This window comes from Mustela nigripes, chromosome 1 (genome assembly GCF_022355385.1).
Source record: "Mustela nigripes isolate SB6536 chromosome 1, MUSNIG.SB6536, whole genome shotgun sequence".
NCBI classification, from domain to species: Eukaryota; Metazoa; Chordata; class Mammalia; order Carnivora; family Mustelidae; genus Mustela; species Mustela nigripes.
In genome coordinates, this window is record NC_081557.1 from 50,129,129 (window position 1) to 50,155,790 (window position 26,662).

General features: G+C 41.8%; 1 protein-coding gene, 1 long non-coding RNA gene and 1 other non-coding gene across 9 annotated transcripts in view; 1 reads left to right on the forward strand and 2 right to left on the reverse strand.

The window, feature by feature from the left end:
• The window catches only part of P4HA3 (prolyl 4-hydroxylase subunit alpha 3), a 40,862-nt gene extending 25,788 nt beyond the window's left edge, over nt 1–15,074 (reverse strand). For 5 of the 7 annotated variants that reach the window (XM_059410628.1, XM_059410589.1, XM_059410573.1 and 2 more), the window contains exons 1-4: nt 14,835–15,074; nt 7,986–8,128; nt 6,978–7,201; nt 2,366–2,515 (exon numbers count right to left, since the gene is read on the reverse strand). In XM_059410628.1, coding sequence (XP_059266611.1) covers nt 2,366–2,515; nt 6,978–7,201; nt 7,986–8,128; nt 14,835–15,034 — 717 coding nt within the window. In that variant the 5' untranslated portion in view covers nt 15,035–15,074. Of the gene's footprint in view, nt 1–2,365; nt 2,516–6,977; nt 7,202–7,886; nt 7,963–7,985; nt 8,129–14,834 lie in introns of those variants that run through there. The other 2 variants (XM_059410579.1, XM_059410619.1) reach the window with 2 other exon arrangements.
• LOC132009457 (U6 spliceosomal RNA) lies at nt 9,002–9,105 on the reverse strand. The gene has a single exon (XR_009401939.1). It is a non-coding gene; the product is annotated as a U6 spliceosomal RNA (small nuclear RNA).
• A 95-nt stretch (nt 15,075–15,169) lies between the features above and the next one.
• Nucleotides 15,170–26,662, forward strand: part of LOC132024372 (uncharacterized) — a 33,867-nt gene continuing 22,374 nt past the window's right edge. Inside the window, exon 1 of the long non-coding RNA XR_009406233.1 lies at nt 15,170–15,592. This is a non-coding gene — a long non-coding RNA (uncharacterized LOC132024372). The remainder of the gene's footprint in view (nt 15,593–26,662) is intronic.

Genomic DNA, 26,662 nt, shown 5'->3' on the forward strand with positions numbered 1-26,662 from the left:
AATCTCCCTTGCTCTACAGATGTCCTAGAGATCTACAAACAGGGAGGTTACCTTATCAATAGCACAAATTTCCAGAGGCAAATAACTCTCAGTTCCTAAAGCCCTAATGTCTCCCTCCCCATCATAAACTGGAGGAGGCTGAGGTAGAAGGGAATGTAAATGATAGCAGGATCATAACACCCCACCAAGAATCTCCCTTCCCCTCACCTTCCCCCAACCGCAAGGTATATAACCTGCCATCCCTCACAACCCGGGGCAGCAGCTCCTCCTGCCCACGGGTCCTGTCCCCGTGCTTTAATAAACCACCATTTTGCACCAAAGATGTCTCAAGAATTCTTTCTTGGTCATCGGCTCCGGACCTCAGCCCACCAAACCTCACCTAGGTTCTAGAACTTCATCATAAGTATTATATGTTATATGATATTATATATTACATATAATATTTTCATAGTACAAATAATTATATATCACATATTTTATATGATAATGAAAGATCCACAACTATCCCAAATTTATAAGGGCTAAAAAGGGGACCATAACTGTCTATGAGACAATGCCTGATGTGTTCTATTACTGTCGTGTAAAAAAATATTTGTAAGGGCACAAAGGAGTCTGAGAAGTCTGAGGAGAATTGAGGAAGTCTTCACAAGTAGGTGACATTTGAGCTATGCCTTGTGAGATGAATAAAAATTACCAGACAAAGCACAATTGTGGAAAGGGAGAGTCTACCAGTGAGCGGAGGAGAAACCTGAGTCTTCAGAGGGTAAAAAAGCCAAAACCAGTCCTCAGGCGCTGCATTTGAAGCCTGTTTTTCAGGGTAAGCTGCTTGAGTTCATCTTCTCCTAGTCTCTGTGTCAATTCCGTTTTCTTCCTCTATTAAAATCCAATTTCTTCTTGCCTTAGTTGTACTACAGTGATTCTATTAGAGCTTTAATACAGAGCAATTGAGCAGGCGCATTAGGAAGAGCACCCTGGAAAGTCTTACAACAAAGACCCACTTACCAGGAACTTCCATGAGAGGCACAGGCCCATTTGCTACTCTGAGAATAAATCTGTTTTGGCGGCAACATGTGGGTTTGGACCACCCAAGTCCTCCTCCCTTTTCTCAGGAAAAGGGGGAAAGAGAAAGGAACGTAGGGAGCAGAAATGGTTTATTAGCTTTGGAAACTCTAAGGAATTGGCTCTGTAAACAATATTTCCAGCTTATTCTTGAAGACTATACAATTCTGGTGGGAAACAGATTAGCTATATAAAAGGACAGCAGATCTCCCTATTCAGGGAAATGAGCTTCCACGAGAGGAACTACAACAGCTCATAGATCAAGTGCCAAGGAAAAGCAATCCCTGGAGGAGGCGCTGAGTGTCACTACAAACCAGTGACACCAGCTCGATAGCCAGACCCTAGTCATAGTTACAGTTGGACTCAGCTGCAGATGGGAGAGGATAATGTCGGGGAGGAAGTCCTTCTTCTGCCCATGGTCCTTCTAGCTGGACATAGAATTAAATGGACATGAGACAGATTAACAGGAGAAAATCAAATGTAGTAGGCACAGAAATCCACACAGACACAAAATTCTAAAGACAGTGAGGCAACATGAAGCTTCTATGAGTTAAGAAGGGTAGAGTCATAGGACACAAGGGGGAGAAAGTTCATCAGCAAGAAGGTGAAGGGAGATGTTTGGAGAAACACAGTTGCCCTATTGTGCAGAGTTCTTAGGTCAAGGGGAGTCTCTGTTAATAGCTTTCTGCCTGTTACAGACTCTCCTTTCCAACATAATCTTGGCAGTTGCAAGGAGGCAGAGTGTTTTTCCTGCATCTGCTGGGTTTTGATTACTTTAACTCAAAATAATCTTTATGCCAAAGTGGCCCATATTGGGACAGCCTGCCCTGGGCCCCTACCATAACAATCAAACTTCTTCCTTGGATATGGAAATATCATGACAGAACACCTGTGAGAAGACAGAAGCTGCTGACAGCGTAAAAGAGTGCCCTACATCAACTATGAACCCGTTAGACATTTGTCAATGCCCCTGCTGCACTACAGGTGGGAGCCTGCCTCCTACACAGAAGACGATGGTTTTAAAGCAGTCAAGGTGCTGGAAAGAGCACCGGACTAAGAGTAAAACAGACTTGGGCCCTAATCCCAGCTCTATGAACTTCCTGACAAGTTAGGAATTTTTTGGAGATTTAGTTTACTCACATGTGAAATATGGAAATAATAAAACAACTGCCCTGCTTGACTCACATTTGGTCCTGTTGGGAAGATGAAATAAATTGAGACATGAAAATGTGTAGGAAATTGTCAAGCAGATATAAAGCACTATATTTATTGTGATAAAAGTAGTGAGCCTCCCTTACTCCCCTACCTGGAAATAGGCAAAGGCCAAGTGATCCAAGGCATCCTCTAGACTTGCCTCATCCTCTGTCTTCCATTCTCCATAAGATCCTCGGAAGAGACTGACAGCCTCCTCCAGCCACGGAATGGCATGGTAGTAATCCCCCATGTCATACGCCACCTGTAGGTAACATAAGTACCATCATTAAGCCTGAATCCACAGGTAGAGGAAAGGAAATGACAAAGAGTAAGAGGGCCTATAGAACACAAGCAAGCAAGTTTTCATCTCAAATTCATTTAAATTCAATTTATGAACCATCCATTATATCCAATGCATTGTTCTAGACATAGCAAAGACACAAGGGTTCTTGCATTTAAGGAAATTATAATATGGGGAGAAGAGAGATATGAACTCAGTTAACTGTAATACTGGGCAAAATGCACGAATACTCAAAGGAAAAACGCATAATATGTCATGGAGTCAGAGAAGGGAGAGACTTGGGAATCTCAGAAGGCTTCATGGAAGAAGTGGCATCTGAGGTAGACTTCCCCTGAAGAAAGAAAAGAATTTCAATGAGCAGAGATTGAAAGGAAGAACATTTTAAAGTGAAGGAATGGCAGAAACAGAGCCAAAAGCAACTTGTGTTCAAGTTAGACACTGTGTTATGGCCTAAGGTGAGGAGACGCAAGAAATGAACTTCAAAAGGTAGCATGGGTTAAGTTAATTAGAGTTGTGAGTGTTGGGTTTTTAAAAAGATACTGCCAATAGCAATGCGAGAAATGGACTGAATTCACTCATTTATTTATTCAATATTTACCGAGTATTTGCAATGTATCTGGTGATCCCTGACCTTAAAGAGCTTATAGTCATATGAAGGGCACAAGAGTAAATCAATAATTGCAACACAATGTATTAGACCCACATGGGAATGCTCAAACAGCCCAGTGACTTTTTTCTATATTAAATGTTGGAAGGCGGGAATGTGGCAAGGTGTACTAGAGCTTGTTCCTGTCTTTTAACAGCTTACAGTTAACTAGAATGCCAGCACTGCAGGTGGAATTTCCTGGAAGTAGATGTTGGAGACAGCATGGAATTATAAAATCACGGAGTTGGAAGCACTCTTACAAAAAATTCTAATTCTACTCTAACTTCCAACCGGCAAAAAGACAGGGAAGAACCTAGAGGTACTGAAACTCTGCAATCTAAAACAGTAAATCAGCTTTTCTTCCAGGTCTGCCATTCATCTGCCATGTTATTTCTCTGATCCTTACTTTTCCTGTTTATGTAAAAAGGTTGAGTTGAAGAATAACAGCCAAAATGACTGAACTTTTTCTGCAAAGTTAACAATTTGTTTAAGTTTTCCCAAGTCCCAAAAATATGGTAGATTGAGATAACTGGAATCCTTCCAAGCAAAAAGACTTGGAACTTTTGAATAAAATATAACAAATATTTTATGATATATTTTCAAGAAAGAATGGAATATACCCAAGTACCAGAAACAAAAAAGGAGCTAAAAACCTCAGCAATGAGCTTAAGAGCAGATGCTGAAGCTGCTTAGGATGGGGGCAGTGTTAGTAATCCCGGTACTTAGCAAAATTTGGTTATACTGCCCACATGAGCCTCTCCTTACACCTTCCAAAACCTAGGCACTAGAACAAAGACACACTCATAAAACTGAAATCCATGAAAAACTATACCTTAAAGGAAAGGTAGACCAGAAAAAAATCTACCCATTGTTGCAAAGAGTCAAGAAAACTGGTTTGTTTCTGTCTGGATATTGCTCGGAGGAAGCAAAATGTCTCCTTAAAATATTCACAGTCTTGAGCCTATGTTTCATGTGAGTTTAGGGTATGAATCTGCATTATAGCTCAGGAAACTCCAGGCCAAGAAATCAATATCAAAATGGATCTATGGTCAGTGCAAATCAAAACCACAATGAGATATCACCTCTTGCCTGTTAGAGTAGCTATTATCAAAAGGACAAGAAATTGTGCTGGCAAGGACATAGAGCAATAGTTCTATGCACTGTTGGCAGGAAAGTAAATTGGTGCAGCCAATGTGGAAAATAATACGGAGGTTCCTCAAAAAATCAAAAACAGAAGTTTGATCTACCAATTCCACTTCTGGTATTTATCTAAATAAAATGGAAACACTAACCCGAAAAGATATGCACCCCCATGTTCATTGCCAGTATTATTTACAACAGTCAAGATATGGAAACAACTTAAGTGTCCATTGATGGATGAATGGATAAAGAAATGTCACACACAGACACACACACACACACACACACACACACACACACACACACACACACGATGGAATATTATTCAGCCATTAAAAAGGAAAAAGTTGCCACTTCCAACAACATGGATGGACCTTGAGGGCATTACACTAAGTGAAATAAGTTAGACAGAGAAAGACAAATACCATACAATCTCACTTATACGTGGAATCTAAAATAAAAACACAATAACAAAAACCCGAGCCTATAGATACAGAGAACAGACTGGTTGCCAGAGGTGGGAAGTAGGGGGAGAGTGAAATGGGTGAAGGGGGTCAAAAGGCACAAACTTTGTATTATAAAATAAATAAATCACTCAGATATAATGTACTCCAAAAAAAAAAAAAAAAAAAAGGAATCTTAGGCCAGTGATACCACCAGAGTACTGGAAAAAGAAAACCCAGAACACTTTGGAGTGATATTCCCATAACTCCAGTCACAGAGATTCCTCTAGATGGGGAAAAAAAGTCCTGCTAAAAATAAGCTCACAAACATAATAAACCGTATCAGGAAATAATCAGTCATGAGCAACAGTCAATAGACATGACTGTGGCAAACTACAATTAGACAACTAAGAATTTCAGAAACTAGAAAGGCTGGTCTGCTTTGAAATAATCCATGGAGGAGGAGATTAGAGATGTGTAGATGAAATAAATTGGCCACACGTTAATAATTACTGAAGCTTTTTCTTTGACCCTGCAAGACCACTCCCAGAGAAATAAAAACAATTGTTCACAGAAAGACAAGAATGTTAATAGCAGCTTTATTCACAGTAGCCCAGGCTGGAAAAAGTGCAAGCATCCATTTCTAGTAGACTGGATAAACAGCATGTAGTATACTCATACAACGGAATACTACTCAGCACTAAAAAGGAATGAACTATTAATAAATGCAACAGGTGGATAAATTTCACAGATCCAGTGTGCTGAAAGAAGCTGGACTCAGGATAGTGCACATATATTGTATGGCTTAGGACAGTTCCTGGGCACCCAGGCAAGGGTTGAGTGGAAGGGAGGGGTCAGGAGTGGTGAGGAGAAAGAGAAGGGGGGCTTTATTGAGCTATATGTAAATTCATTTTTTAATATTAACCTTAATGCCTTCTGTTTTACATAAATTCCTTTTTAAAAATTTGAAATGAACATTGCAAAATTTTAACATATTTCACCTCAATTATAGATATAATTGCTTGTTATATTATTTTATATAGTTTTCTTATATTTGAAATGTTTTATCTTTTAAAATAAGTGAATCAAGACAAAAATAAAGATGGCCAGTGAGGGTTTCAGGAAGGCACTTACTGCATTTTCAACATATGGTTTTAGTTTCAGAAAGGCTTCACAAATGAAGTGTATATTGGTACCATACACAGAACTATTTTACCTGGCTGAAATTTAAATTAGCCATGAACATGATGATTGAGCTGATTCCATTCAGAATCCTAGAGAAGGGAAAATGGTACATAGAGAGGCTTAGGGCAACCCACTCTGCACTAATTTGGAAGACCGATCTCTAAAACTTAAAATCAGGGCACATGAGGCCCAGTCTCAGATATGCTAATGAATACTGCAGGGGCTGGGAAAATTTACTTTCCTGCAATACACATCTTCAAAATTAAAAAGGACTTACTCCATTACTTCTTGTGGCAAAGGCTAACAAAGAATATATTGTAAAATAACCTCAAGTGTGCTTATAAGTTATGATCAAAGATCAGTTAAATTTCTCATATGGAAGGTTCCTGAAGTCTATTTCCTCAAGTAATCTTCAGTGAATGGCCTCAGCTTTTTGACACTACCTTAATCCAATACTTCTAAATGCTCAGGAAATGTTGCAAGGGATTCCAGAAAGTCTCAGGAGGCTGAGTTTTCGTGACCTTACCTCACATCTCTATCTCTTCTCCCCTTCCCCAACCTTGAACCCTGCTTCTCCTTTCCACCCAGCCTTTCATCTGCTGGCAGGGCACTACTGTTAGGGTGACCCCAGGACCATTTTTCCCAGTCCCAATTTATATCTGTCGTCCGGCCATAACTAGTAACACTCCCTTTACTCTCCAGAATATCCTGCGTATGTGATCATCTTAGTTATTATGGAAAGAACATGGGACTCAGGGTTAAAAGACCCAGGTTCAGAATTTATTTCTGCTACTTAAAATTGTGTAACCTTGGGCAGATTATTTACCGTATCTGACCTTCGGCTTCTTCATCTGAAAATGGAGAATTATACCAAATTTCCAAGTTTGCTGGAAGGACTTAAAGCATGTAAAAGCAATCAGGATATAGTTCCTTTATCCACAAAAAAAAAAAAAAAAAAAAAAAAAAACAAGGGCTGAGCGCTTCGCTCTCTCTCTCTGGATACCTTTACCTTGCCAACTTGGAAGCAGTCATCTGCCGTGAGGGAGAAGAGCCTCCTGGGGCTGTACAGGTCAGTGACGGCGGAGCCAGCGACTCTTTGGAAGACGCCTCGGGCCAGGCCCTTCACGTTGAGCATGTACACATCCTGCAGCCGCATCAAGGCCCTTGCTGCTCCCTCCACGTCCTCAAAGGCTGGGAGGTCCTGCTCCACCTTCTCATAACCATCTTTCAGAGCTGTCAAGGTGGTAAAAACACCAATCCACCATTCAAAAAACAGGCAGTGAGCATTTAATACAGGCTAGGCATAACCACCTCTTCAAATCTTTCGTGAGCAAATAACATGTTTTATGTGTTTTTATTTCCCATGGCTAGCAGAGTCCTGGTGCAGAGTGGAGGCTTAATACAATCTTCTGAATGAGGAACATAAGCTCTAGAGTAAAAACTAAAGCACACGCATGTTGTTCCATCCTGTCTCCAGGAATCTTGCACTTTGTGGGGATAACTGTTCTTCCTCCTAATCTCCCCAAAGTCAACAAATTTTTTCAAGTACAAAGTAGAATAAATTAGGAAACTGACCTTGCTTCAGATCACATTATAGTTTAATCAAGTAGAAATTATTAGACAAATATGTAAATGGAATGATATAACCTGTACTTCTTCATAGGGTTATGGTGAAGCTCAAATGAGATAATGGACATGAAAGCATCTTTTTTTTTTGAAGATTTTAATTTTAAGTAAGCTCTACATCTAACATGGGGCTGGAACTCACAACCCCAAGATCAAGAGTCTCAAGCTCCACCATCTGAGCCAGCCAGGCCCCCCAAAAGTGCTTTCTAATGTACAATCACATAGACATATTAACAAGAGGACCTTAATTCTCTGTTAATAACAAAAGCTATGAAGATGGAGTAATACCTACCCACTTCATTACCCTTCATCACATTCCACCAGAATCTCTCTCCTTTCCAGAATCAGGAGACAGAATCTTCTCTTACCCTCCAGCCCTCCTCCTCATTACCTCGGATGTTCTCACTGGCCTCCAGACTATGTACCACATTCCTCCAGTCAGACTGTAGGCGTTTGATGAGAGTAAATGCAAGCAGAGGGTTAGACACAGGGGTTGCCGAATCCTCGTGCAAAGAAAGCACCTTGTCATAGAATCTGGAAGAGACGAGTAGAACGATCTCGCTTACTGATACAGCCACCACCCCTAGCAAAGGCTGGCATAGTGTATATGCATTTGGAGTAGTTAAAAATGAAACATGAACCCCTGGCAACTCACATAATCCTCTAGCCAATAAGCTCAAAGAACATGAAAACTACCAAGACAAGAGAAGGAGGTCCATCCATTTGTTCATTCAATGAGTCAGTCTCTGCTCATCAGTTACTGTACATCAGGGACCACACTAGATGCTAAAGATTCAAAGGCAAGACAGGGTGGAGCTCTCAAGCAGTTCACAAGCCAGAAAATCTTTCCGCTCATCACTCTCTTATCAATATTTAGAATCTGGTAGAAGCTCAAGTATGTTGTGAAATTAATTGCAATAATTGATACCAGCTAGGAGAGAAGAGAGCTTATAAAGAGCTATGTAACGCTCCAGCTACTTGGAGGCAAGGCCCCTAACCCAGGCGGAAGTTAGAAGGTGTAAGGGAAGACTTCCTGGAGGAAATGGCACTTGATCTGAGTCCTAAAGGATTAAACAATTGAAAGCTGCTACTTACTGAGCCTTTTCCACGTACTAGGCATTCTGCTAAGTGCTTTATATATATTTTGTCTCATTTAATCCCCCCACCCTCAGATTAGATTTTATCAAACCAACAATGAAGAGAGAAAAATTTGAAACCAAGGCCACACTGTTAGTGACAAAACCAGATCTGAACCCAAATCTTCCTGACTCTGAAGCTTGCTCTCAGCTGATTTTGCCATACTGTTTCCATGGAGCTAAAACAAAAAAGGAAGAATTTTTTTTTTTAACTTGAGTATAGTTGACTCACAGTGTTACATTAGTTTCAGGCATACATCACAGTGATTCAAAAAATACAGAATGCTTCACGAATTTGCATGTCATCCTTGTTCAGGACCCATGCTCATCTTCTCTGTATCACAGGAAGAATATTTTTTGATCCAATGGGACTAACATATACAAAAGCACAGCGGCTTGACAAGTATGTGTTCATTAATAAGTCGGTCTAAACTGGTTACTTGCTAGATGGCAGACTCCATGCTAGATGCTAGGGATGAAAAGACAAGACATGACGAAGGGAGGAGAGGCAGTCAGAGACAATTCAACATGCATGAAGGGACAGAGAGAAATGGTAGGGGGAGTTCTGAGCTGTTCAGTAGTGCTGGAACCCTAGGTGTGTTGGGAGGATGATGGGTAGGTCAGACTGGACAAGAGAAGAGCACCCCACAGGCCCTGCTGAGGAATTTGGGTTTTGTCTTGAGTGCAATTAGAAGCTGCCAAAAGGTTTTAGGTGAGAGTTGGATACACTAGGAAATGTTTACATATACGAATCTGTGCGAGGGTGGGGTTCAGAAGTGGGGAAGAGTGGAGGCAGAAAGAACTGTCTGGAGGTCAATTCAAAACTGGAAGCAAGAGTAAGGAGGGTCTGAACCATAATAATGACAGTGGGGGCAGAGGTCGGGATAGATTCAAGGGAGATATTCAGGAAGAATTCCACATAAAAAACTAGTAGCTGTAATGGGGGAGGTGGATGTGGGGTGGTCCAGCAGGCATCCAGCCTCTCTGGCTTGCCAAATGTGTAGAAAAAGTGACCATCTTTCTAGTTAATTTCTCTCCTTTTCAGATGTCCTAAAACAGTGTTCACATCAGCAAAAGATGCTGTTTCCTTTCCTGGCATACTACAATTATTCCATTTCTAACACACTATTGGGATTAACATGATTACAATTTATTGATGATAATAAGGCAGACCTAAGAGTTGTTGGCATGCCCTCTAAAATTTTTTCCCTTGATTTAAAATTATTAATTCCAGGAGTAATATAATAACAACAATGGAAGTAAAAAGAAAAAAGTGTGTGCAAAGTGAAGAGGACATGGGTTTAAAGGCATGTGCTCAAGAGTGGTGAGAAAATAGGCATTCTTTGGCTAGAGTGGAAGACTTGAGTGAGGAGGTAGGGGTGAAAGTTAAGAACAGAGGGAGTGGTAGGGCTGGGGGATTCATTGCCTTGAAACTGAGACTGACCTAAGGGTTTCTCAAGGGTGGAGCCTGAAATAGAAGATGACTTGCCTCCAGGTGCTTCCAGGGAGCCAAGAGTTGAATTCAAGCATAAACTAAGGGAGGAGAATCTGGGCCTTGGTGCCCCAGAGAGGAAATGAGAACCCTGTCAAGTCCCAGGATGTCTCTGATCTCTGAAACAAGGCACTTTGAGAATGGGTACTCTACAGTTTTAAAAACTAAACCAGCCTCCTGGGGTGGGATTTTTATTTTATTTTATTTTTTTACTGCCCATTATTTCCTTCTCCTGCTCCTGCTCCTGCTCCAGCTCCATATGGAACTACTTAGTACAAGATATTTCATTGCTAGACGAAAACACTTACAAGCAGAGACTTGGGCTTGAATCCAGCCTGAAGAGTAAGTATCCAAGGACAACTGAGGCTGAGTGGGCAGTAATTTTAAAGACAGTTGGATTGGAGGAGACCTGGCCTCCAACTGTCCCTCAGTTTGCTCCTCTGTAATATGACAGAACTGGTCTAATCTAGAAGGTCTCTCTGGATCCTTTCAGCATGACCATTCTATTGTTTCTTTCCATCATCTTTTCCATAACTGAATAAATAGATTCTTCATTTGGTGCTTGAGGATGTTTAACAGGCATCAGAGGAAAGACACAAGGCAGAGACGTGAAAATTTCCCCCATGTCCTCCAGCATTCAAAAGCCCTAATGCCTTGTTCTCTTCGCATGGTACTTTGTGTTATGGGGTCAGTTTATTTAGGGCAGGGGTTTGATCTCTACTGCAGCACATAATTCAGTTCGGCATTCAGATACATCATTTTTCTGTAACACAAAGAAAAAAACCTATCAACAGATATCTGAGACTGGTTTGGAATCCAAACATTGGCCCTATTCCCAGCCTCTGAGCAAATAGCTGGTTTTCAGAGACCGAATCACTGGATGCTGAATTCAAACCTTAAGTTTTCCTAAATGGCTTTTTGCTTTAGCAAATGTTGCTGAGAGTAGAAAATCAGATCCTTGCTTCAAGAATCTGCACATAAAATTTGCAACCCAATCCTGCATTAAACATAGCCTGGATAGGTTATCCAGCCGCAATACGTAGGCTATTTTAATTCAATATGTTTCTCCTTGAGAATTCAGCAATGGCTGTGTCTCAGTTCTTCTGAGACATTCCAAATGCTTAATTCATAACACAAAAATTACTGCTACTGGTAATACTTTTTCAATCTTGGTAGCTTTTTAAAACTGAAATAGCAAAATAAAAAAAAAGCTATATATATATATATATATATATGTATATTTAACTAGTAAAATTTTTATTCATTAACTTGGGGTAAGGAGTAGTTTCAACATTGAAAAATATTTTATTTCTTTTTTTAAAAAAGCTTTTGTTTATTTATATGAGAGAGAGAGCAAGAGAGTACATGGGGGGCATGGTGCAGAGGTAAAGGGAAAACTTGCTGAACAGGAAGCCAGCCTCTGCTAGATCTAGGATCCCAGAATCATGACCTAAGCTGAAGGCAAACGCTTAACTACCTGAGCACTCAGGCACCCCCAAAATATTTTATTTCTAAATTCAGAAATTTAAAGAAGACTATCTACTGAGGTCCTTAGAAATAACATCTCAAGTCACATTAGATCACCAGATTGGGATTATAAGGAAAATAAGTAGAACTGCCAAAATTTTTGTTTTAGAAAGCAAATATCTCACTAGGTTTTAGAGCATTGACTAAGGAACAGACAGTCTCTAAGATATCAAACTAAACTTTCTGAAATTAAATGTTCATAGCTCATAGGAGAAGAGAATCTAGAATTTTTCTGAATCTTTCTTATTATCTAGGCTCTCACAATCTTAGTTACTGCTTAGAGACAAAGGTGGAGTCTAGTTTCACCAGGCAGTCTCAAAATAAACAAAAAAATCACACAGAGCTAACATTTGTTGAGCACCTACTACATTTTAAGCAATATGATAAATGCCTTTACATGGTACTAATCCTTCTACCAAGTCTGTGGGATAGGTGCTATCATTATCATCATTTTGCAGATTAGGAAAATAATGCTTAAAGAGGTAAAGGACCTTGCCCAAGGTCAGAGCCAAGGATTCAAGCAAAGGTCTATTAAATTTCTGCATCCAGACTCTTAACCACTATGTACTCCAGCTATTCATAAAATTTCAGCAGTTATGGGGTTTGGTCTGGGTCCTGGCACAACAGATAAAGCAAGCAGTAAGGACCTGATGGCATAATAGCAAGAAACAATCAAAAGAACTATGTCCTAGTCCTGGATTAATGTATAATCTCAGGTAAGGCTACTAAACTTTAGTTTTCTTATATTTTAAATGATTTCTCATTTGTTTATGAGAGCCATACAAACCTATTTCAAAGCATGTGTGTAAGGAGCAAATGAAATTAGGGTTCAATGAAAAAGCTGTGACGATGACAATGGTGATGAGACAGTAAAAGAGACCAGCATCAGTGTCCCCCATCCCCCTCCATCAGTCACCCTGATCCACAGTGCCATCTCTCTGTTATGAACCTGTTCCCTGGGAGACCTGGCATCAGGATCTTGCCCCCAGCCCCCATCTCTACCTGAGTCACCCAACTAAAGAGATTAGTGGTATGAGAATGAGCACATGGAAGCAGGGAACTTGGTGGAATCTCAAATCAAAGAGAAGAGTCTTTTATTTCCACCAATAAACCTAGACTCCGATGCATGTGGACTAAGAACAGAATTAAAACATTTTGCTTTATAGAGTAGGCCCATAAAACACCGGGCAACTATGCAACCCTGAAGAGTGACAAGAATTACTGAACTTATCCTTTACTATTATAACACACACATACATTTTGTATGTGTGTGTTATAATACATTTTGTATGTGTGCATGTGTGTATATTCAATTCACACTATGCAAAACTGATAGTAAATTTAAACACACATATAACTGCTTATATGCAAGCTACATACTTAAGAGCACATACCAAATCACACTATCATTCAGTCGCCATTGAGTAACAAGATCTTTCACACTCGCTTCCACACATAGCCTGATTCTCTCCAACAGGGCTCTCTCCCACTGCCACAGTGTCCCCCATGCCTTCTTCCCATGCACCCCAGAATTTTAGTATTACTATCGCATACACTCGCTTAGCTATATCAGCGGTGCATTGTGAGACAGCTCTCTGTTGGCCTCAGCTCAGGAGAGGGCCAGATGATGTAAGACATATTTCAATTTATTCATATAGCTATGTTGTTACAGCACTGCTGGAGGTTTCTTCATGTCCTAAGCAGAGAAGAGACAACATACTCAATCACAATGTATCACACAATACAGTCATTCATTTTTCAGTTTGATAGTCAATATTGATAGTCAATGCCCCAGCATGCCAAGTCTACAGTCTTTTATGCCACAGTGTGTAGCACTCGAGTTTGCTGCTTGTATGGCAAACAGTATTAGCTGAGCATCGGCTTGTGTGTGCTGCACTCAGTATCCTCTAGTATCAAGTATGGTTTTCCCTACTGTTTTCTTGGTCTCAATATATACATGTTAAATCTCAATTATCTCATATTTAGAATTTAAATATTTTTTTGAAGATTTTATTTATTTGACACAGAGAGAGAGAGAGAGATCGCAAGAAGACAGAGAGGCAGGTAGAGAGAGAGGGGGAAGCAGGCTCCCTGCTGAGCAGAGAGCCCAATGCAGGGCTCCATCATAGACCCTGAGATCATGAGCTGAGCTGAAGGCAGACGCTTAACCCACTGAGCCACCCAGGCGCCCCTTTATTTAGAATTTAGAGAACTCTTATTAAATATGGGAAGAGAAGGAGAGTTGAAAACAAAGGAGACAGTGGACATCTCTGAATAATAATCATGATGCCACCGACTCCAAGCTCCCTGAGGTCAGAGTTGGGTCTTGCTCACCATTTTATCCCCACTGCCTGGAAAAGTATGTGGCTCAGAATAGGCAACACCCCCACTGAATGAGTTAATGAACACGAAACCTTATTCATATACTGAGCTGTACAAGCAGCATCCAGAATGCTGCAGACATATCCATACCATCGTGCCCATCCAGTCCCAAAGGCACGTAAATCTCACACAGGGTCACACAATGTCACTTCCTACTAAACACCCCTTCTCTGTCACACACGTGGCTACAGTGACACTGTATTTTCTCCCTCTCACTCTTGCAGTCGCGCTGTGTCTCTGTGGCACAGAGCCTGGGGACCCACCCGCATGCACTATGAGGTCCTCCAACTAGGCCTGAGTCACTCCCACCACAATTTGCCACAGCGCATCAACTTGGCTGTGTGAAGATGGCCCTGGGTGCCACTGGGTGTGTGCGATGGAGTTCGAGGTTCCACACTGTGTGATACAGCGTCCCCAAGGTCACGCTCGGTCTCTTTCTCCTCTATCTCATGCCAAGGTGTGTCGGGGGTCCCACACAGGGGGACACTGAGTCCGACGGCCACAGTGGGCCACGCGGTGTCTCAGCCTTACGGTCTAGTGAGGGTCTTAACCCTACTCTCAAACGGTGTCTGAGGTCCCACGCTGAGCTAAAATAAGACTGAGTCACCCGCCACCCTACAGCACGGTGCCTCGGTCACGCCCTCTGACTCAGTCTCCCCGCCTCACGCGCCTCCCGGACCACCGCGCGCGAGCTTTTTCTCACCTGGTCAGGTCGCGCAGCCTCGCCTCCTCCCCGCGCAGGTAGCGCCGCAGCAGCCCCAGCAGCCGGCGCTCGGGCGCCAGGGCGCGAGCCACGCTGGTCAGCGCCGAGAACGTGTCCCCCCGCGCCGCGGCCCCTGACGGGTCCCCTGCCCGGAGCGCCAGCACCGCCAGCAAAGCTACCAGCCCCGCCGCGGGGCCCATCGCCGGCTCTCGCGCGTGTCCCCTCGGACCTTCGGGCCAAGCTCCGGCGCGCGCCGCTCCCGCCCACCCCGCCCCGCCCCGCGTCGCCACGCCCCGCCGGACTCGGGCCCGCGGGGCAGCCCCGCCTCAGGCCCCCCGCCCTCCTTTGCTCTGACGCCTCCCGGCGCTCGCCATCTCTGCCTCGGCTGCCCCCTAGCTCCTCCGCGGGCGCCGGGACTGCCCTCAGGGTCCGCGGGCCCTCCACCAAAGCGCAGCCCTGGCAAGATGTTTCCACGATGCCCGGTTCACGCTCGGGGAAACTGAGGCGCGGGTGTGGGAGGACGAATTCCCTTTCCCTGGTGTACGGCTGAACAGCGCCACCCCCCGAATACCCTTCTGGATCGGGGGTGGAAGTACAGACACTACTGGATTCTGATGGGGGAATCCAGGTGAGTAAATGAGGTGGTTCCTCATGACGACGCGCTGCGCGGGGAGAGCTGTGGAGGAGCAGAGGGAAGGAAACACTTCACAGAAGACTTGACATCTGAGCCATCATGAAAGGCAGAATTCTGACCGAAGGTAAAGAGGGTGAAGTTGATTAGGGTCGCTGCATGACAAATCTAGGACCTATCAAACCTAAAACTGGGATCCTGGGTCATTGATCTATACCACATACCTATGGCCACTTAAGCAAAAACATTATTATTATTGTCTGACTAGGCTACTTCCCCACTCTCCCCGCCAGGCAATGTTCATTTGTTCATTCAACAAATACTGGGGCGCCTGGGTGGCTCAGTGGGTTGAGCCGCTGCCTTCGGCTCAGGTCATGATCTCAGGGTCCTGGGATAGAGTCCCGCGTCGGGCTCTCTGCTCAGCGGGGAGCCTGCTTCCTCCTCTCTCTCTCTGCCTGCCTCTCTGCCTACTTGTGATCTCTCTCTGTCAAATAAATAAATAAAAAATCTTAAAAAAAAAATACTTAGCACCTCTGTCACGATGCTGAGGACATAGAGAAATAGCACATCCAACCCCTGACTCACGAGGGAAAACAGATGTAAACAAGTAAGCACAATAAAGGGCTCTCAGGAAAAGAGAGAGTTGTGCAACAAGCTCAGGGTGGTACAAGTGAAGTATGACCTCCAGGTAAAGCTTTCAAAAATATGGTTCTAAAGACTCATTGTTGCGACCTTAGAAAGATTTAAAGGCATTGCCTAGTAGAGCTTCAGAGAATCTTAAGGGCATTTCTTAGAGTCTTTCTGGTAAACAAGGGAACTTCAAAGAGTCTTAAGAGTGTTCTCTATATTGGGGCGCCTGGGTGGCTCAGTGGGTTAAGCCGCTGCCTTCGGCTCAGGTCATGATCTCAGGGTCCTGGGATCGAGTCCCGCATCGGGTTCTCTGCTCAGCCTCTCTCTCTCTGCCTACTTGTGATCTCTGCCTGTCAAATAAATAAATAAAAAATCTTTAAAAAAAAAAAAAAAAGAGTGTTCTCTATAAAGTAAACTATTTCAACTGGCAAAAATGCTTCTAAGAATCTTAACATTATTGTACCACAGCATCCCAACTCTCAGCCTAAGTTGCCCAAAAAGAAATATAGAGGTGGCTTTTAACAGAGTGAATTCCAATAAGGTTTATAGAAAATAATCAAAAGTTTTAAATGAGGGGCACTTGGCTGGCTCAATCAGTGGAGCATGTGACTCTTGCTCTTAGGGTTATGAGTTAGAGCTTTGTGTTCGGTACAGAGATTACATACATACATATACTTTAAAAAAAAGTTTTAAGATAATTTTATCAGAAGAAGCACTGTAAGTTTGAGTTAAAGACAAAGAAAATACCCAAAAAAAAAAAAAAAAAAGAAAAGGGAGGGAGGGAGGAAAGAAGGAAGGAAGAAAAAAGATGCCATCAGACCCTGGTATCAGTTTTCTATTGCTGCTGTAACAAATTACCACAAACTTAGTGACTTGGAACAACTCAAATTTATTATCTTACATTTCTGGAGTTTAGAAGTCTGAAATGGATTTCACTGGGCTGAAGTCAAGGTGTCTGCAGGGCTGTTTCTTCTGGAGGCTCTGGAGGAGAATCTATTCCTTGCTTTTTCCAGTTTTATGGGATGCCTGCATTTCTTGATTCATAGCCCCTTCCTTCATCCTCAAAACCATAGATATAACATGTTTACATTTCTTTTTGACTTTGCTTCTACTGTCACATCCTTCTCCTCTGACTCTTTTAAGGACCTTTGTGATTACACCAGTCCCACCAAGATCAATCCAGGATAATCTCCCCATGTCAAGATCCTTAACTTAATCATACCCTGAAAGTCTCAGGTTTGGGGAACTAGGACATGGGCATCTTTAGGAGGGGTGTTACTCTAACTACTATAACCCCCAAACTTCTGTAGGCAGAAAGCAGTCTGAGATGACTACTCAGTTGTAAATAAAGGCCCATGGCCATGTCAACATTTTTTCAATCAGAAGTATTAGGAGGGAAAGTGTAATGGAGAGGGAGTCAGACTGGAAAGAGTTCTCCCTCTCCCTCTCTCTCTTCCTCTCTGTCAAATAAATAAATAAAATCTTTTTTTTTTTAAGTATTCATCATTCTTCTTGGAACATTTTATGAGTCTTCTATAATTTTCAACATTTGTGTTATTTCTTCCTGGATGTCCTTTGATTGCCTTTTCTCATACTTGAGATCTTCCTGGTTCTTCAAATGCAGAATAATTTGGATTAAATACTAGGTATTTTTGAATATATAAGTGTCGTCTGTGTCTTATTTAAATCTTATGGAAAATATTAATATTTTTGTGCTAGCATATAATTAACTCAGTTGGATTCAGGCCACAAGTTCTGATCTGCCTTCTGTGGCCATGGTTTCAATGTCAGTTCAATTCCCAAAGTGTTTGCAATGCCATTCAGATCTGTCCCAGTTGTGCATCACCTTTGGATCTAGACAGTGGTCTATCCCATACCTCAGTACTTCGGTCTATGACATGCGATTTAGCATCAGATCTGTGCATGCAGAGCTAAGGGGTGAATCCAGGAATCATGGGGTGGATCTCTTGAGCTTTTCCCTCTCTGCAGTCTCTATGATAGTTTCCAGTCCCCTGAGACTTCTCTTTTTGGTTCTCTGGCCAGAAACCTGGCCTTCAAACAACTCTACTCTGTTGTGTGCTTCTCTTGACTTCATATGTCTGGGCCAAGTTGCAAGAGGACACAGAGAGAAAAAGATCAGTGGGGGTTTCCACACCCTGTTGGTTGCTGAAAACAAAATTTACAGCATTATTTGAGATGGTCCTAATGTATGTAGATGAATACATAAGATAACTCAAAGTTTTAGACAGCCATAGGAACCTCACTACCACCACTGCCACTGGGGCCACTACTGTGAGATTGCCTGGGGGAGATGTGTGGGGTAGGAAAAAGAGAAAACGAAAGGGAATCACGAGATATTCCCCCTCTGAGTCTGAGGAGTTCTAGTCCCTTCTTGAGCCAGAATGTGAGAGAGAGTCCTGACCCAGTAAGGACTCCCCCAGTCCTTACCCAGAGTCCCAATTCTGGGTTTTGGGCTACTGAGGATTGAAAAGTAGAAACTTAGGGCACCTGGGTGGCTCAGTGGGTTAAGCCTCTGCCTTTGGCGTGGATCGTGATCTCAAGGTCCTGGAATTGAGACCCGTATCTGGCTCTCTGCTCAGCAGGGAGCCTGCTTCCCCCTTCTCTCTCTGCCTGCCTCTCTGCCTTATTGTGATCTCGTGCTCTCTCTCTGTCAAATAAATGAAATCTTTGAAAAACAAAAAGTGGAAACTTAAAATCAGCTCCATGGTGTCTCAAATTCTGGTCTTCTTCCCAAATTTACCTGCTGTCATTTACTTTTCCCAGTACTGACTAGAGCTTCCTCCATGATAATATTTTATTTTAATTTTGCCTCAGAATGGAGTTTTAAGGTCACTGTAAGTAATACAGGGTTCCAAGTTTAACTAAATGCAAATTAAAATCTAACTAAATTATACTACCAGTTCAAATAACTGTGTGAAAAGAGAATAGGTATTTTCCAAGCAGAGCTAAAGTTCTAAGAGCTTGACGTATGTTGCTGTTTGTTATTTAGCAAGGTGGTTTTCTTTTTTTTTAATTTTAAAAACATAGATAATCCCTATTTCTGAAAGTCAAAAACTGAAAAATGTATGCAGTAGTCCCCCTTACTAAGTTTTATTTCCTGTGGTTTCATTCACTTGAGGTCAATGATGGTCCCAAAACAGATCATCCTCCTTCTGTTAGACGAACAGTAGCCTAATGCTACATCACCATGCTGACACCCTAACCTCACCTTATCTCCTAACATAGGCATTTATCATCTCACATCATCACGAGAAAGGCGAGCACAGTACAATAAGATATTTTGAGAGAGAGACACACATTCACATAACTTTTATTAGTTATATAGCTGTATTTGATCTATTATTAGTTATTGTTAATCTCTTATTGTGCCTAATTTATAAATTAAATGTTATCATGTACACATACAGGTACACATGTATAGGAGAAAACATAGTATATGCGGGGTTCAGTAGTATTATGGTTTCAGGCATTTCCTGGGGGGCTTGGAATGTGTCCCCTGCAGGTATGGTGGGATGACAATATTAGTTTTGAGTAAATGTTACTAGTTATTAGGCTTTATACTACAAAAGTGGAAAAAAGATTGAAGTGGAAATGAAAGGGTCAAGGGAAAAGATCAAAATTTTCACATAAATATCAAGGCACGATAAAAGAAAGGCTTTTCCAAACAGTATGGAGGTTCCTCAAAAAGTTGAAAATAGAGCTACACTATGACCCAGCAATTGCACTACTGGGTATTTACCCCAAAGATACAAATATAGTGATCTGAAGGGGCACATGCACCCGAATGTTTATAGCAGCAATGTTCACAATAGCCAAACTATGGAAAGAACCTAGATGTCCATCAACAGATGAATGGATAAAGAAGATGTGGTGTGTGTATACACACACACACACACAGGAATACTGTGTAGTCATCAAAAATGAAATCTTGCCATTTGCAACAGTGTCAATGGAACTAGATGGTGTTATGCTAAGTGAAAAAAGTCAGTCAGAAAAAGAATTATATGATCTCACTGATATAAGGAATTTGAGAAACAAGACAGAGGATCAGAGGGGAAGTGAGGGGAAAATGAAACAAGACAAAACCAGAGAGGGAGACAAACCATAAGAGACTCTTAATCTCAGGAAACAAACTGAAGAATGCTGGATGGAGGAGGGTGGGAGGGATGGGGTGGCTGGGTGATGGACACTGGGGAGGTTATGTGTTGTGGGGAGCGCTGTGTATTGTGTAAGACTGATGAATCACAGTTTCATTTTCGATCCTGCCAAGCTCTTTCCTGATCCTTGTGTGATTTCTGACTAATTCCTACTCAACCTTTGAGTTATTTCCTCAGGACATTTTATTTGTCTGAATATGTCTGAATATTTATTTGTCTGAATCTCCATATGAGTCAAACACCCCCTATATTTTCCTTTGGTAGCATTTTTTATAACAGCTATTTCTTATTTCTATAATTAATGGCTATCTGCTCCCCTAGATCACAAGCTTCATATAGGCAGGACTGCCTAGCAGAAAGCCTGGCAATAGTACTTACTCAGTTAAAAAAAATAGAATAAATGAAATAGAAAGAGCATTCAAAACAATCCCATCAATCCATCTCTTTATCAAGAGTCCTCTGGGGGCCAGTGGTCTGCCAAACCCTTTATACTATTTATCTCCATTTTTCCTCACAGTAAGTCTATGGAGTAGGTGGGGTTTTTGTTGTTGTTGTTGTTTGTTTTAGATTTTGTTTGTTTGTTTTTGTTTTATATTTTTATTTATTTATTTGACAAACAGAGATTACAACTAGGCAGAGAGGCAGGCAGAGAGAGAGATTGGAAGGGAAGCTGGCTCCCTGCCAAGCAGAGAGCCCAATGTGGGCCTCGATTCCAGGACCCTGGGATCATGACTTGAGCTGAAGTCAGAGGCTTTAACCCACTGAGCCATGCAGGTGCCCTTATGGAGTAGCTGTTGTTATCCCACATTTTACAACTGAGAAAATCATAGTTTACTGAAGTTAAGCAATTCATCCGCAAGATGGTAAAACCTGAAGTTGAACCCAGGGTGTCCTATTCTTGGTTGGGCATTCTTTAGTTACATCATTACCTCAGGCTTCTCATTATCAGTTCCTGGGTCAGCCTCCCTGACTACATCCAGCGGGGAGTTTCTGGGGGACTACTTCTACTCACTTCTCCTCAGTTTTCTCCTCTATATTATGAAAGGATTAAACCAATGGGTTGATGTTTATGAAAGTAGTCCACAGTTCATCCACGTAAGAATCATGGTGGGAAAGAAGGGATGTTCTTATGAAAAATTCCATTTCCAGCACAGCACAGCAAACAGTCAACAAAACCAAAAGACAACTGACAGAATGGGAGAAGATATTTGCAAACGACGTATCAGATAAGGGGCTAGTATCCAAAATCTATAAAGAACTTATCAAACTCAACACCCAAAGAACAAAGAATCCAACCAAGAAATGGGCAGAGGACATGAACAGACATTTCTGCAAAGAAGACATCCAGATGGCCAAAAGTGCTCCACATCACTCGGCATCAGGAAAATACAAATCAAAACCACAATACCACCTCACACCAGTCAGAAGAGCTAAAATTAACAAGTCAGGAAACTACAGATGCTGGTGAGGATGCAGAGAAAGGGGAACCCTACTACACTGTTGGTGGGAATACAAGCTGGTGCAGCCACTCTGGAAAACAGCATGGAGGTTCCTCACAAAGTTGAAAATAGAGCTACCTTATGACCCAGCAATCGCACTACTGGGTATTTACCCTAAAGATACAAATGTAGTGATTCAAAGGGGCACGTGCATCCAAATGTTTATAGCAGCAATGTCCACAATAGCCAAACTATGGAAAGAATCTAGGTGTCCATCAACAGATGAATGGATAAAGAAGTGGTATATATATACAATGGAATACTATGCAGCCATCAAAAGAAATGAAATATTGCCATTTGCAGTGACATGGATGGAACTAGAGGGTATTATGCTGAGCGAAATAAGTGAATCAGAGAAAGACAATTATCATATGATCTCCCTGTTATGAGGAATTTGAGAGGCAACGTGGCGGGTTTTGGGGTAGGGAAGGAAAAAAATGAAACAAGGTGGGATTGGAAGGGAGACAAACTGTAGGAGACTCTTAACCTCACAAAACAAACTGGAGGCTGTCAGGGGTAAGAGGTTAGGGAGAAGGCAGTTGGGTTATGGACATTGGGGAGGGTATGTGCTATGGCAAGTGCTGTGAAGTGTGTAAGCCTGATGACTCACAGACCTGTACCCCTGGGGCTAATAATATATGTTAATAAACGAAAACAAAAACAAGACTTAAAAAAAAAAAGAGTTGGTTATAGACAGGGTAGAAGAGTGTGAGAGAAAGAACAGAATGGAGTTGGCTTTCTGGGATTTGGGAGGAGGCAATGCTGTTCAGTACAAACCAAAAGACTGAGGGAAGAACAGGTAGTAAGGGGGGTTGGGGGTTGACAAATCAAAACTTTCTTACATTATAATTCAACTTGACACCTCTCCTAGTTATAATGGCAGAAAATAACTGCAGGAATGTTTATAACTATAGAAGGAAATAGAGCATTGTTTCGTACATTAAAAAAAAAATTCCATTTCCAGATTCCCACCCAAACTTTTTGAATCAGAATTTTGTGTGCTGTGGGGGACAAAATTGAGGAATCTGCATTTCAACAGGATCTTGAGATTCTTATGCATGTGAGAATACTTCATTAGGTGTTACCCCAAATTCTCTCTAGCTTTGACAGTCTTTGCTTCTAAGACATTTGGAGGGCACGCCTTTGTATTTCTATCATCTTTTACACAGCCTGGAACTCAATATAGTTTTAGTGAATAAACACATTTGGATTTGGAAGATAGATTCAAGTCCCTGCTTAGATACCTAAAATTTTGATTCCTTGAAGAAATTTCTTTGCCTTTTGACCCATAGATTTATCATCTTTAAGATGGAAATAATAACAACAATCCCTTTTCTGGATCCTAACTGCTGATGTGGAGGATAAATTAAATCATGTTTTTGGAAACTCTTGTGATGATTCCATTATAGATATAAAGTAGATGCCAATAGGGGTTACTTTGGTCCTTCAAACTCACTGATGGCTGAGATACGGCTCTTTTGAGTGGACTGAATAAGGAGCTTATTAAAACAAAACAGAGCAGGGGAAAAAAAAAAACAAACAAACCAACAATCAAGCACTGCTGTTTAAAATCACATTTCCTTCAAAGTGGACAGGGTCTTTCCAAGAAGTAACATTGATTTTTTAGGAGAAACCTGAGGCATTCCCATAGTGCCCCCTGGTGGAACTTAGAAGCAAACTCAAATCCACAACCCTTACCACGCATTTGCTGTTTATCAGAGCGATGATGGATCTATCTATCCGTCATTTATCTGTCTCTTTATCTCATCTGTTCTCCACCTAGGAGAGACTAGGAGCTTTTGGTGGAGTTTATCTCTATCTCCAGAACCTAGCATTCATTCTTCATGCATTCATTCAACCATTACCAAGTATCCATGGTGCCGGGTGCTGGCTAGGCACCTAGGGGCAAGCAGAGGAACCAGGTGGCTTCCCTGCCCTAGAGCCCTTTATAGTCAAGTAGTGGCGACAGACAAGAAAGAGCCAATAACAACAGTGATTTATGCCAGGTTGGAGAAGGTTCAGAGAACGATGGAAGTCACTTTCTTTGGTCAATACCCAATGATCGACTAGTTTAGAGAAAAAGCATGGCACCTGTCAGATGAATGGCAAAAATGAGGCAGGAAGTGTAAATAGAAGCTAGATGATGAAAAGCCTACTCTATTAATAAATTTGGTTTTATACTAGGGTCAATGGGAAACTGAACAGTTATTAAGTAGAGGAATGATGTGATGATATTTTTGTTTTTTAAAGATCATTGTGGGGGCGCTTGGGTGGCTAAGTTGGTTAAGTGTCTGTTTTTGACTCAGGTCCTGATCCTAGGGATGGAGCTGAGCGTTGAGCTCTTGGCTCAGCAGGGAGCCTTCTTCTCCCTCTCCCCCTCCCCACTACTCATCTTCTGTCTGTCTGTCTCTCAAATAAATAAAATGTTAAAAAAAAAAGATTATGGTGATTACAGTGGGTTACAGTGAACTGATTGGAAGAAGCAAGACCAGAGGTAGTAAGGGTCAGCTAGGAAGTCACTGTGTAGTTCAGGTGAGAAATGAATGTTTGGTTAGGAAGGATATATAGGGTGATTAATATGTATGGTCAAAATTCTGTTTCTGTCTTACGAAAGTGTCTTATTCCTTATAAATCTTACATTTCCATTACACATATTCTTTATTATATATGAAGTTATTCATTTAAAAACATATAAAACTGACGGGAAAAAATGTATTTTTGCGTTCTCATAATTATAAAGATATGGAAGGGAAGGATGCACACCAAATTCATGATGAGGCTTGCTTCTGAGGAGGTACAATATAGCTGTCAGAATAGCCATGATCCTCATTCTGCCCTGTATCCACACCCTTTACTGTGTGACTTTCTTACTTCCTTTCCTTGAGAAGTGGAGTCTATTTCCCCTTCCCTAGCATCTGGGAAGGTCTTATTACTTACCTTCTTTCTTTTTAAAATATTTTATTTGTTTATGACAGAGAGAGATAGTAAGAGAGGGAACACAAGCACACGGGAGCTGGAGAGGGAGAAGCAGGCTCCCCACTTCTCTGATAGGGAACTCTATCGCAGGATACTGGGATCATGACCTGAGCCCAAAGCAGATACTTTATGACTGAGCCACCAAGGCACCCAACCTTATTACTTTCTTTAGCCAATAAAATGCAGCAGAAGGGATAGTGTGCCGGTTCTGATCTTAGGCCTCAAGAGGCCTTGGCTGCTTTATCCCTCCCTTTTGGAACCCTGCCCAGGCACCCATGGGAAGCAGCCTGGGCTAGCCTGCTGGAATATGGGTGACACGTGAGGCAGAGCTTGGCCAACTCCACTGAGGCCATCCTAAACTAGACCTCCATCTGATATGTGAATCCCACTCTGACCAGAAGAACCAGAAAGCTGACCTCAGTCCAAATTGCCAAAATGCATAACTATAAGACATATAATAGTTGTCTTCAACCACTAAGTGGCTGTACTTTGTTTTACAGCAAAACTTGACAGAAACTGGTGTCTGCAAGTGAAATGCTTACCTTTAACAAAACCGCAAATTCTAGGCATTGGCTTTGGGATCAGGGAAGGGTGGAGATTGGAAAAATGGCAAGCAAACAGTAAAGTCTGGAAAAATGGTGAGGAAATTGTTACTGGAGGCTGAAAAAGTGTCAATCTGTGTTTTGTAATGGCAGAATGATTGGCCAAAGAGTTGCCTATGGTTACTTGGAAGATGGGGGGAAAATACTCAGAAAGTTTTTATTTGGCTATGGAGAGCTAGCTCTAGGCAGAGTGTTGAAAGTGTCAGTTGGGTGCTCCTAGTTGTGTAACCTCATAACAGGAAGAGAGATGTGAGCTAAAGAAAGAACTGGCAAAAGGAATTTAGAGGGAACAGAGAGGAGCAGGACTTACTAGGTTAAAAAATAAAACTTTTTTCAGCTTGAGGCTCTCTAGCCAGCATAGAGTTATTTCAGGAATATGACCCAGAGATGCAGATCTTACCGAAGGTATAGCCATGACACACTTTATAAAGCCCTTTGAAAGAATTAGTGATGGCTAGTAGATTCCTAGACAAAATGTCTTCTTGGAATCCTAAGAACAATATCAACAGAAGCCTAATCCAAAATAGCATGATAAAATTTAGGGAGAGGTCTCAAAAACAATTGTGAGTGTGTCATTTAGAGGATAGAGTCAACCATAAGTAGATATATAGAAAACCCATGAAATTCTTATTTTTATTTATTTATTTATTTGTTTGTTTGTTTGTTTGTTTGTTTGTTTGTTTTAGGAGAGGAAGAGAGAGAATCTTAAGCAGGCTCCATGCCCGAAGTGGAGCCGGATCTCGGGCTGGATCTCATGACCTTTGAGATCATGACCAGAGCCGATCTCAAAATTCAGACACTAAACTGACTGAGCCACCCACAAAATTTTTTAATGAGTTGTACATGGAAAAATACCAGCAGATTGAACTTCAAGGGACTGAAATATTTCATACTGCTAGTCAGCTCCGACATGTGCCACTGATTCAGTAATAGCTAAGGAAGCAGATGGACAAGGAAGGATGGTCCAGAGGACAGAGCCAAGGAATACAGAGATCCATGGGCTAGGGAGCCACTCCCAGGGAGTAGAACCCAAGGCCCAAGCAAGGAAGATTCCTTTTCCATCCAGGCTGGAGGCCTGGACAGCATTTGTCTAGTGGGAGTCAGAATTGTTCTATTTAAGGAAGACTGTGCAACTTTCACGCTTCTTGTTCTTGAATGGGAATGTCTGTTGAGGTTATCCTGCCTCTGTCTCATTGTGCACTCTCAGAACATTAGTTGGAACTTTGGACATTTCACCCAGAAAGAGGGTGTAAGTCAGGAGTGCGGATGGCTGAGATCAGAAACCTTTAACCCGGCCGTCCCGGGACACTCC